This window comes from Felis catus, chromosome F2 (genome assembly GCF_018350175.1).
Source record: "Felis catus isolate Fca126 chromosome F2, F.catus_Fca126_mat1.0, whole genome shotgun sequence".
In the NCBI taxonomy this organism is placed as follows: Eukaryota; Metazoa; Chordata; class Mammalia; order Carnivora; family Felidae; genus Felis; species Felis catus.
Window position 1 is genome coordinate 66,402,763 of NC_058385.1, and position 12,888 is coordinate 66,415,650.

Here is a 12,888-nt window from a genome sequence, read left to right on the forward strand (position 1 = left end):
AAATCTACCAAATGCCCCGCCTAGAACTTTCTGAAGCTTAAAAGTAAAAAAATAATACCTTTACTCTAGGCTTAGTACCATGCGGCGTCTAATCTATTCTTCCTTTACCTGGTTCGTATAAAGGAGGCACACGCTTTCATCTGAGTCTCGAGCAACACTGCTTCTCTCTTTTCTGCCACACAGTTCTGAATATTTTTCAGAGCTTTCTCATTCTTCTGGTTATTACTGCTGCTTGCTTCCCCAGAAAACACAGGGCTCTCAGGCAACGTTTCAGGAAAACACAAAAGACAGTCTTTTCCTGAGTGTGTAAAGGAGGATTTGATGGTTTTGTCACCGGAGGCAAAACTGTTCTGTTTTTGAGATGACGCACACAATGTTGACAGAGCTGGCCCCAGACTCAGGTAAGCCTCCGCCAATTTGCCCCAGTTCCAAGGATCAAAAGGATGCAAAGAAATCAGTTTCTGTAGGCAGAGGATTGTTTTCTCCAAGTTCTGCAGACTTGAACAAATAGCAAATTGGAGGTAGAGCACAGTGGTTAAATGGTCTGTATTAGTTGCTTTATTTTCCTAGGGAGAAAAAAAAAGTTAAAAACTTTATTACTTTTTTAACATTCTATTTTTAAGTAATCTCTACACCCCATGTGAGGCCCGAACCACAAGCTCCACTGACTGAGCCGGCCAGGTGCCCCCAAAGTTAAAAACTTGAAACAGCAGAATCTTTTCCATGTGAAAATGGAGATGCCTAAAAACCCAAGGTGCACATGTTGTAAATCAGAATTATCTTTCAGCAGCTACAGAAGGAGAGAGAACGAAGTTTGAAGTTGTAAACGTAGAGAAACGTATACTACCTACCAATAACCATGAGAAATTCCCAAACATTCTTGTCATAACCATAACATAATTCCCGGGACAATGTCCTGACAAAATTCAGCATCAAAAACATAAATGTCAGTTGATCTTCAAGTTTTATTGTAATCTTTATTGTCTTCAGCCAGGTAGCTGAAAGACCCAAGCCAACTTTTTTGTACCCTGGGCTAATGGTTCCATTTTAATATTCCAGGCTTTCTAAAACTCCAAATGGTAATTTCCTTGAGGATTCGAATGGATTCCATTTCCAAATCTGACTTGGCTTAGACATCTTAAACAGGATAGCCCTGAAGCTCTCAGTGCTTCATGATGCGTCATAATTGAATCCAAATGCCGTCCCTGGTAACTATTACGAAGGTCAATTATTTTTGGCCAGAAGGGGTTGCTTGGTTTCCTTCTGATCAGAAAATCCTTTTCAAGTCTCTTTAACCAGAGTTACCACCTCTTGCCTAACTTGCCATATGGCCAAAGCCCTGTGGGTTAGGGAAAACAGGCTTCTTTTTCTAAGTTAAAGTCTATAAAGAGCAGATGGCAGACTAAAATTACCTTTCAGTTAACTTTAAGTCTAAAGAAAACCTGGTCCTACTAGCCTCCGGATCAAGCTCCTGCAAAGAATTACACTGAGCAAGAAATACAAGTAAAACTACCCAGTATGCAGACTGAAGAAACAGGCCAGAGAGGGAAAGCTTCGGGAGGATTCCAAATATTTACACGTTATGTGAGAATACAGAAAATAAATCTCCATGCAACCTATTTAGTGATACTGCACTTTCTCGATGACAGAATACATCTGGTTTTATTACCATTGTTTAGTATTCTGTCCTTCCTAAACATTAGGTTCCATTTTTTTTTTTACTTTTTAAAACTCATCTATTTCAACCTTAGTCCTGACCACACATAAAATTCTTTCCTAAAGTTTTCCTTCAGAAACTTCTACAATTTTCTTTGCCTTTTTTACTGTAAGCTTTATTTTAATTCCAGTTGGTTAACATACAGTGTTGTATTAGTTTCAGGAGTACATCACCCTGTGCTCATCACAAGTGCATTCCTTAATCCCCTTCATCTATCTCACCCATCACCCACCCCTCCCCTCTGATAATTATCAGATTGTTCTCTATAATTAAGAGTCTGGTTTTTGTTTTGACTCTTTTTTTCTCCCCCAAAAGGTTTTAGTGTTCAATGCTGAATTCCTAACAGAGAACATAGCACCTCGGAACTAACAGATGTTTTAACTAAGTAATACGTCTTCATGTCTTCTATGTATAAGGAGAGCAAGAGACTTTGAGAGAAGCTACCTTTCTTCTACAAGTAGTCTAAGTGCTTTATGCTGTTTAACAACATTTCATATTAAGAATGTATGTTGGGGTAGAGGCTGTTACATACAAACCATGATTTTGATAGGAGAGTTTTTATAGCACAGGTAGTAAATAACTCTCTGGAAATTAAATTCCATTTAAATGACTGTATGGGGGTACCTGGGTGGCTCAGTCGGTTAAGTGTCCAACTTTTCATCTCAACTCAGGTCCTTTTTTTTTTTTTTTAAATGTTTTTTTTTTGTTTTAATGTTTATTTATTTTTGAGAGAGAACACGAGAGAGCGAGAGCAGGGGAGGGGCAAAGAGAGAGGGAGACACAGAATCCAAAGCAGACTCCAGGCTCTGAGCTGTCAGAACAGCTTGAACTCACAAACTATGAAATTGTGACCTGATCTGAAGTCAGACGCTTAACTGACTAAGCCACTCAGGTGCCCTGTCAGCTCAGGTCTTGATTTCAGGGTCCTGAGCCCCACACTGGGCTCCATACAAGCTGGGTATAAAGTCTATTTTTTTTTTTTTTTTTTTTTTTTTAGAGAGAGAGAGATACACACAGTAAGAGAGAGGATCCCAAGCAAGCTCCACACTCAGCATGGAGACCGACTCAGGGCTCGATCTCACAAACCGCAAGATCATGATCTCAGCCGAAATCAAGAGCTGGATGTTTAACTGACTGGGCCGCCCAGGCCCACCTGGGCGTGAAACCTGCTTTAAATTAATTAATTAATTAATTAAAAATAAATGACTTTATGTGATTTTTCCAGAATAATGCAACTCTTTCTGAAATGTAATAATGATGAAGACCGTTAATATTTATTGAGTCCTAACATGTACCAGGTACTATTCTAAGTGCTTTATTCATTTAATCCTCATGATGATCCTTTAAATTTTTTTTTTTTTAACATTTATTTATTTTTGAGAGACAGAGAGAGGCAGAGTATGAACAGGAGAGAGGCAGAGAGAGAAGGAGACACAGAATCCGAAGCGGGCTCCAGGCTCCAAGCTGTCAGCACAGAGCCCAACGCGGGGCCCGAACTCACAAACCGCGAGATCGTGACCTGAGCCAAAGTCGGATGCTCAACCGAGTGAGCCACCCAAGCGCCCCACATGATGATCCTTTAAAATAGATTCCATTATTATCCCCATTATATAGATGAGGCAACTGAGTCCCAACAGAAAAGTTAGAGAACCTACCTGAAGTCACCCAGCTAGTAAGCAGCAGAGCTACAAGTCACACTAGAAGTCACAGAATAAAGGGCCCTTTCCCTCTCTCTTTCTATTTATCTAAAGTAGACTTCATGCCCAGCATGGAGCCCAATGCAAGGCTTGAGCTCACGACCCTGAGATCAAGAACTGAGCTGGATCAAGAGTTGGATGTTTAACTGACTAAGCCACCCAGGTGCCTCAAGGGTACTTTCCAAGAGCAGACATGTGTTTACTTGGTGAACAGTATATGCACAAGGTATTTATATGCTCCATCTGTCACCTTAGCATTGAACCTAGAGCCGGGCACAGGGTGGGACTGAAATACATGTTTGTAGAGTGCAGAAATTTATTTATTTATTTTTAATGTTTAGTCATTTTTGAAAAAGAGATAGCATGAGCAGGGGAGGGGCAGAGAGAATGGGAGACACAGAATTGGAAGCAGGCTCCAAGCTCTGCACTGTCAGCACAGAGCCTGACATGATACTCGAACTCCAAGTTGTGAGGTCATGACCTGAGCTGAAGTTGGACACTTAACTGACTAAGCCACCCAGGTGCCCAAGAGTGCATAAATTTTTTTTTTTAATATATGAAATTTATTGTCAAATTGGTTTCCATACAACACCCAGTGCTCATCCCAAAAGGTGCCCTCCTCAATACCCATCACCCACCCTCCCCTCCCTCCCACCCCCCATCAACCCTCAGTTTGTTCTCAGTTTTTAACAGTCTCTTAGAGTGCATAAATTTTAAAAAGAGTCATTTACCATCAGAAAGCAATGTCCTTACCACAGCTTATCACATGAGTACATCAGCTATTCTAAAATGTTTAAATTATTTAAATAAGAAATAAGAATATATAAATAAAATCCATTACAAATTCTGTCCAAAAATCATTAAGAAGAGAAGTGAATTAGAAGTTGTGAGCATGAAGGGCGCCTGCGTGGCTCAGTTGCTTAAGCATCCAACTTCGGCTCAGGTCATGATCTCATGGTTTGTGAGTTCGAGCCCTGTGTCGGGCTCTGTGTTGACAACTCAGAGCCTGGAGCCTGACTTCAGACTCTGTGTCTCCCTTTCTCTCTCTCTTTCTCTCTCTCTCTCAAAAATAAATAAACATTAAAAAAAAAAAGTTGTGAGCATAAAATGTTCATATCCTGATGGGCACTCCAAAACTAGCTGTCTACTTTGTTCAATGCTGTATTCTGGCCTGTCCCCCTACAGAACAGGAAAGGACAACAGCCACCAAGACACAAACAGAAATAGACCAGAGTTAATAGCAAAAGAGAAGGGTCTATAAGTAGGGAAGAAATTTAAAAAATAAAATACAAGGTACCAGGAAATGAGAAACTATATAAATCGGTAGGGTCCACTGAGATCCTGTGAAGAGACCCAAAGGAAGGGTAAGTCCCCTGGCCTGCACTGCTGGTTCCTTCCCCAACAGGATGCCCAGAAGCCTGATGAATCGTTCCCAAAGTCCTGGCAGGGGAGCTGAAGGTCTTCTGCCTGGTCCTTTCCCCTGCCTGGTAACATCCCAAGCTCCGGAGACCTTGCATCTGCTGACTGGCAACAGATCTTTCTCTGAGCCACAGAAACAGACTAACTAAGCTGGAGGGAACCACAAAAATAACCCAGACGCTAAAGCCACCGCCACTGCCTTCAGTGGGTTAGGCGGGGACAACGAGCACAACAGAGATGTGCAGATGTCAGGAAGAGAGAGGTGACAGGAGAGCACAGAACAGGAATGAAGGACGGGTGACTGATGTCTAGAAAAAGTACTAAAAGGGCCAAAGCTGTTGTTAATTTGTAGACCCGGGAGACTGAGAATGAACACTGTTAAATTCCACCAAGCTCACTGTGCCGTCTACTTCCTCAACGAGGTTAATTTTACCTTCCAGCTTCAGAATTAACCCACACTTAGGAGAAGAGCAAGACACAGCTGTTTTCCACATTCTACACACAATTTTCAAGGTTTCCTCTCACCGCAAGAGGCTGAAGTACTAGGCAATGAACCCCATCGGCAAGCAAATTTAGGGATTTCTCTTAGTTAATGACATGAAAGAGACGAGCTCAATTGCGTGCATACTTTAGGCTGACCTCTGTTTGGCTTGATCCACAGGGTTCAAGATCAGTGCCCTAGTGCCTCATTAATTCCCTCTGAGGAGGTAAACTGGCCATCTATAAACTAAGATTGGTCAACTTAGACCAATCCCATATAAAATTTACACACCCACACAAAACAGAAGTAAACCAAAAATGCCATCACCTGAAAACAAAAACAAGCAGAATCTAGAACTGCAAATAACTGCTTTTCTTTATCCCTTAAAAAGGGATTCTAAAAGGCTGGAAAAAAAAAAAAAAGAATAAAAAAGGCTGTTAGGCTTGGCTCAGTTTATATTTAGGTTTTTTGGGGTTTTTTTGGTAACTTTTTTTCCTGTTTACAAAAGTAATCCATGTTCATTGTAAAAATTTTGAGAAATAAAATCTAAAAAAAAAAACTGAAGAAAAAGTCACTGATGATCCCTCTACTCTGAATATTTACTCCTAACAAGAGTAAAACCTTTACAAATGAGATTTTCAGGCAATGAAGAATTTTGAGCCTAACACAGGAAAGAAAAAATATTACAAGAAAGTGATTGTCTAGAGCTCTGAACTGTTCATCATCATAAAGTTCTTACACCATTGACAATTTTCATCTACTTATCCAAACCCACAGATTTTGCTGCAAGCAAGAAGTTGTTTTTTGTTTTGTTTTTTAGAAAATAAACTATTCAACAATCCGCGGACAACAAATGGAAAATAAGCAATGAAACCACTTACCAAGTTTGCAGCGATCTCCAGGGCTTCTGTGTGCCTTCCCAGGTGAACCAGACACCGTGCCTGGCCCTCCTGGACATCCCTTTTCATGGCAAAATTTGTAGATGGCAGTTTTTCAGAGACACTCGAGTACTCTTGCAGTGCTTTCTGCATATTATTTGTTAAATAAAGGAAATGAAAAGAAGGGATGAAAAAAAGAGGTGAAACTATAGGAGAAAAAAGGATTTCGTTATAGGGATGATTTTTTTCTTGGCAGAAGGTAATATTATAATGGACTCTACAATGAACTAAGGAGGGCTTGAGCATTTGTCAGTACTATTTTCTAAGAAGTAGAAAAGAGATGGCTGGAGAATATAACCCCTACTACCATGGAAAATATCACCGTATGGTAGGAAAGCATTCTGGGGCCAAACAGACCAGGGTTTGAATCCCGGTTCTGCCACTAACTGGCTATATAGCCTTCCTTTTCTCGTCAGCCAAATAACAAAGGGACTCTTGTGAAGAAGAAATGAGATTGCATATGCAAAGCAAGCTGGGACCTAACTGTTAGTTCTTTCTTTTTCTTACACATTTTGGGTGCTTTGCTCCTCTGACCCCATGAGGCATCTGGGCTAGAGGGTCACAGAATGAGGAGACACACAGCCTGGGGAAACAGACCTACAAGGATCCCAAGAAGATCCCTATATTGTAGTTACAGGAAACAAAACAAATGGCAGAGAGCCATGTAGGAAAGGACAGAAATCTGGGATTCTGAGATTACAGACCCTTACCACAAAAGACTAAATTCATCCTCACAAACAACACACTCATAACTGATACGCTATAACTGATAGAACAAGAACCTATTTCAGGCAGTGCAACCTTAGATATGTTCAATTCTACCTGATACTCTTGCCGTCTGTAGGCGAGGTCCCCTTTGAATTTCTTCAGAGTTAGAGCTTCAACTTCATCACTGCTCCCCGTTTCTTCGTAAAACCACTAGAAATTGTGAAAATAGCACATTACAGAGAATTAAGTGATACTTCTCCACCTCATACTCAAGTAGAAGTAATTTCCCATATATTATTGATTAGACCTCAAAAAAAGATCCTTTTTTAGGATGAGACTCACAGGAAAACCTATGACGAGAACGACGATTTTAGTGATGGCTCAGTTTTTATTAAACTTATCATAAGTAACAAACGTACTCATCACATGGAACCTCTCAACTGAAAAAGAAGCACAGGCCTATTTGGTTCTATCTATAGCATTTCAAAGTGGGGTTGTGGTGCCTGGGAAGCTACATTTTAATTAGGACAGTTCAAATGTTGTTGTTGTTGTTTTAAGTTTATTTACTTATTTTGAGAGAAAGAAATAGAGAGAGAGAAAGAGAGAGAATCCCAAGCTGGCTCCACACTGTCGGCACAGAGCCCTACGCCAGGCTTGAACTCACAAACCATGAGATCATGGCCTGAGTCAAAATCAAGAGTCAGATGCTTAAGTTGACTGAGCCATCCAGGTGTCCCTTGAATGCTTCTTTAGGCTGACATGTTTCTCTGTAGAGACATTTTTATTTTATTTTATTTTTTTAATTTTTTTTTTAACGTTTATTTATTTTTGAGACAGAGAGAGACAGAGCATGAATGGGGGGGGGGGGGGGCAGAGAGAGAGGGAGACACAGAATCGGAAACAGGCTCCAGGCTCTGAGCAGTCAGCACAGAGCCCGACGCGGGGCTCGAACTCACATCCCGCAAGATCGTGACCTGAGCCAAAGTCGGACGCTTAACCGACTGAGCCACCCAGGCGCCCCTGTAGAGACATTTTTAGAGTGGTCAGAACAGGTATTGACAACTCTTTACGGAAAGGACATAGGGAAGAAGAATTATCTTTATAGTGCTTATTATGAAAATGTTATAAAAGCAGAAGGTAGAATCTAACCAAAGAGACAGAAATTAAGGCTTGAAAGTAGGTTTCCATGCAATCAAATGCCAAAGACCTGTAGAAAGCAAGTCTGAGTAAATGCCCATCTGGCATATTTTATTCCCTTTTCTACTGATCTAAACCTTATGGAGAGGAAGGAAAGTGAACTGGGAATTTTTGGTTAGTGAATCAAGAACATGAAGGTGAGAAAACAGGTGTAACAAAAAGCAGTCTGTATGCCAGTTTTTCCAGCTCCAAAGCAGTAACTCAACCTCCCTTTTCCTCACAGAAAAACACACCGAGTCTGAATGTAGTCTATCCCCAGGTAAGTGCTATTAAAACGCCAACTGCATTTGTGATGGTTCTACCATCACGTCCAAATTGCTTGGTTCCATTTCTAAAAGAGTTGCCCGGGGTATCCCTGCCCTCCTATTATCTCAGTAAAATCGTTTCTCTCCTTAGCCTCACCCATCACAGCGAAGAAAGCTGGCAACTGCTGTCTTCCCGTTGTCCCCGGAGGACTGCGTAAGTCAACAACAGTCCGTGTACTGAACCCACAATTCCTCTGCGCTCTGGGGCTCTCCAGTCACAGCGCCAATCCCAACTGCCTCACTGCAAACCTTCATCCAATTTTCATGATCCCACTGGGAAACGATCACGCAAAAACTGGCTTTCAAATGATTGTCTTTATGCTCCCCCGTAACCTGCAGGCCTGCAACAATTCACAACAGGGATGGCTTCAAACACCCTTTTCTGGTGAGAGGAAGGAGGGGAGATCCGTGAACAAGGGTGGCCCTAAGAGGTGAAGCGCTGGATGCGGCCCACCTCCGTCCCACACCGAACCTGAGCAGGGACAACAAATCCTCTAACCCAAATTCCTGGTGTTACACCCAAAGAAACCAACAAGACTTGAGGAAGGCCTTTCTGGCTTCACGAGCAGTATCACGTACCAAACAAGTCGTAAACACCAGCGATTTTTGGTTTTGACTTTTCTTTTTTTTTTTTTTTACGTTTATTTATTTTTGAGACAGAGAGAGACAGAGCATGAACGGGGGAGGGGCAAATAGAGAGGGAGACACAGAATTGGAAGCAGGCTCTCAGCCCAGAGCCTGACGCGGGGCTCGAACTCAGGGACCGCGAGATCGTGACCTGAGCTGAAGTCGGACGCTCAACCGACTGAGCCACCCAGGCGCCCCTGGTTTTGACTTTTCTAAGCAAACAGCACATCACACCTGACAGTCTCTCGCCCCCTTCACTCCACAACAGCCCTGGGAGCCAGCAAATGCCATTTTCCCCAAATGACAAAGGAACCGACACCTTGAAAGGCAAGTGGTAAAGCCCAGGATGGAATTCAGGATCCTATCTCATAACTATCCGTATGTAGCTTTTAATGCTGCACCACTATGACTTCCCAAGCCCGTTCCTGTTTTTAGTCTACACTGCGATCAACTACTACAGGTAACGCTGAAAGAATGTACAGATAAGGAGAAAAGGAAAGTGAAATAAAACAAACATATTTCCGTAATTACTGAGCGCCTGAGATCTCTACAACGGTTTCAAAGAAAAATGAAGACAATACATATAAAGGAACCTAGCACAGTGCCGGGTACAGGTTAAGTTGTTGATAAATAGTACAGTAGTTCTTATACGTGAGGTGAGATTTACACCCATTGAGTAACACAAAGTAATATTCTACGAAGTCAAAACATTCACGGAGTTGCTATTATGAACAAAAACTGCCAGGCACTGTAGAGGACACAAAGTCAAGCACCCACTCTGCTGAGATCATTTAGCACTCCAAGAGCTTGACGCTCCTGACAAGGGCTGTAACAGAAACTGAATGGAGGGGGAAAGTAGTCAAAGGCAAACGCATTTCCTTGGAAGGAGGAAATCAGAAAAGACTTCCTGGAAGAGGCAGCACTCAAGGTGCACTCTAAGAAATGGCTATAATTGAGCGATTTGACCCTGCGAGCGAGGCTGACGCGGGCTGGAGGAATTCACTGACCATGGGCAGGCCAGTGGGCGGGACGACGCCGTTTGCAGAGCGGCCAAGAGTTCAGTTTTGGAAAGCGGGCGGGAACGGGATTCTGAGAGTCCCGGCTGCAGAATCAGTGTGGGCACACGGAGTTCCTGAAGATTTCAGGGCAGGGGGCGACGTGAGGTCAGCGAGCCTTTGGAGAGACCCGCTAAACGCCCGGTACGAGTTAATCGCTGCCAGCGCGGGGCCGCCGGACCGAGCCCACCGGTGGGGCTCGGGAAAAGCACCGGTCTCGTGAGGACAGGGGCAGCGCAGCGGGAGGGGCGGCCCGGCGAGGCGGAGGGCGTTACTGCTGCCAGGAGCTTCCCGCTTGGCACCCGCGGAGGCCGAGGCCGGCGGCCCGGACAGAGGCCAGCAGGCCCCGCCTTCTCACCTGCGGCTCGCAGCGCTTGGCGCGATAGGACGCCGGCAGTCCAGGCCGCCGCTCCCGCCTCTCTTCGAACACCGAGTCCTCGAACTCGCCCCCCAGCAACCAGCACCCAGTCTCCATCCCGCGCCAGCCGCCGGGTTTCGGGAGTAGGAGGAGTCTAGAGCGGCGCCCACGTGCGGGCCAATGCGGAAGGGGCGGAGCCGCCAGAGGCCAGAGAGCGGCATGCTGGGGCTTGTAGTCTCTGGAGGAGGAGGGGCCCAAAGCGGGAATTGGCCCGCTGCTGGCATGGAGTCCCGGTAGAACTAGGATTTTTATCTGACTCACAAACTGACCGAAGTCGGGAACGGAGTGTTTGACTTATCCGTTTCAGGAGATGGACAGAGATCCTCATCTGCACGCATCAAAAAGCAGGCTCCAGGGTAGCTTTTTAAAATTCAAAGGTAGTATTTTTTTCACCACTCAAGATATTTGTGGCACTGTGTTAAGCACAATTTTTGCACTTTACATCCTTTCTTAACAATTTATGAAAGGCGCAATGATTCCCACTTTGCAAATGAAGCTGTTGGGGCTTAGAGAGAAGTTGCTTAGGATCAATTTTTACGTGGCTAAGAGCTGGGAAAGACAGAAACGAACCTCTAGTCCCCATGTTTCCAGAAAAGGGACACCACCAATAACAAAGACCAGAGTAATTCACGCATTTATAGAATGGAGGACAGAAGTTTACTCTGGAGGCTCGATCAAGGACCATTATTTTTTTCTGGAGAAAAAACACCAAATCCCAGAAGTATAAAACTAACATTTACTAGAGTTCTTATACTTTCAAGATACTCCTTGAGACTAGAAAATCAAAATTACTGACAAAATACTGGCCAATATGCTACAGCTCAATATTACTGTGACATATTACACAGCAGGTTTTCCCTGGTTTTCCTATTTCTCCCCACTCACCTGTTCCTCTTCCACCATTTGTCTTACAAGGTTCTATCTTCAACCCAATTTTCTATTCCACAAACTTAACCTGGGGGAACCTAATCCACTCCCCAAGGTTTCAAAATCCATCTCTCTGCTGATCAGTCCTCAAATCTAGAGTCAGTCCATATATCCAACAACCTTGAGTGAAAGGCTTTATCAGGACAGGCTGCAGACATTAGCTACTGATGTATTCATCCATAGAAGGGCTGTTAAAAAAAAAAAGAAGAAGAAAATGTTTTCTTATCAGAGATGTTATAGTACTAATTAGGAAAAATTTAGAAATTATAGAAAAATAGCAGAAAAAAAGATACCCATAATATCATCATCCAGAGGCAATGGAGAGTCTAAAAAAGGTAAGCGTATTTGTCCTAATGTTAATAAGTCCTGTTCTAGCAGAATAAGCAATACAGCATAGTGTTGAAACAGCCTCATACACCAGATTTCTCTGTGCTCATGATCCTGGTTCAGTTATTCACTAGCAGTGTGACCCAATTTGTCAAATGGGCATTGATTAAAATAATGCATGTAAAGTGCCTGTCAGATAGCAAATGAGTAATACACATTCATTCAAAATTCCTGTTTCAGGAGCAAAGTAAGAACAAAGCAAAGGCAGGCAGAGATCATTTTTTTCAGCCTTTTCTTTTTAAAGGCTATTTAGTTTTGGCACATCCAATCCCCTTGGGTTCTGTGCCCCCAGTTCACACCCCCCACATCCCCACCCTGCCCCTGCCTCCTCCTGGCCCAACAACTACCTGAGCTAAATCTTCTGCTGCAATGGTAAAGAAGCCACAGAATTGCTGCTTATGAGTAAGAGAGAGTTCTTTGCCCTTTGAACTCAAGATTTCTGAGCTCAGGGGATTCCAGCATTTTCACCACTAAGAACCCTTTCAGTTATTTTTCCTCAAAGTTGTGGAGGATTTATGCACACAATGAAACTGCGTTAATTAGTAATTGCTTTGTTTTCCTTTAAAAATTTGAATCCAAGTTCCTATATAACAGCCAATACAAGCCTCTGCCCAGCCTGAGCCTACTGGCATTGCCTCATTGTGAGTTAGGATTTTAGTTGAAAGCAAAGAAGTAGCAGTGAGGGACTGCAGAAGGCCTGGTGAAAGGTTAAACATGATTAACATCGGGCCTTTGTTAACAATGAAAACAGCACAAAGGCCCCTATCACTATTGAGGACTCAGTATCTGGACCCCAATTTTAAACCACTGCCTCACTGATAGAGAGGATTTAGGATACTGTCTTTTTTATTTATTTATCTTTTAGAAGAGAGAGCACAGGGGAATGTGCAGAGGGAGAGAGAGAGAATCGTAAGCAGGGACCTTTATGATTCCCAGTCCAAAGTGGGCTTGATCCCAGAACTCTGGGATCATGACCTGAGCCTAAATCAAGAGTTGGACACTCAACGGACTG

The 12,888-nt window shown here is 43.1% G+C and overlaps 1 protein-coding gene across 6 annotated transcripts in view; it reads right to left on the reverse strand.

Moving 5' to 3' along the window:
• Positions 1-10,670, reverse strand: part of CF2H8orf76 (chromosome F2 C8orf76 homolog) — a 37,553-nt gene extending 26,883 nt beyond the window's left edge. For 4 of the 6 annotated variants that reach the window (XM_004000094.6, XM_019823098.3, XM_045049750.1 and 1 more), the window contains exons 1-4: positions 10,503-10,669; positions 7,075-7,170; positions 6,196-6,339; positions 109-566 (exon numbers count right to left, since the gene is read on the reverse strand). In XM_004000094.6, coding sequence (XP_004000143.1) covers positions 109-566; positions 6,196-6,339; positions 7,075-7,170; positions 10,503-10,619 — 815 coding nt within the window. In that variant the 5' untranslated portion in view covers positions 10,620-10,669. Of the gene's footprint in view, positions 1-108; positions 567-6,195; positions 6,340-7,074; positions 7,171-10,096; positions 10,328-10,502 lie in introns of those variants that run through there. The other 2 variants (XM_045049747.1, XM_045049749.1) reach the window with 2 other exon arrangements.
• Positions 10,671-12,888: the final 2,218 nt, after the last annotated feature.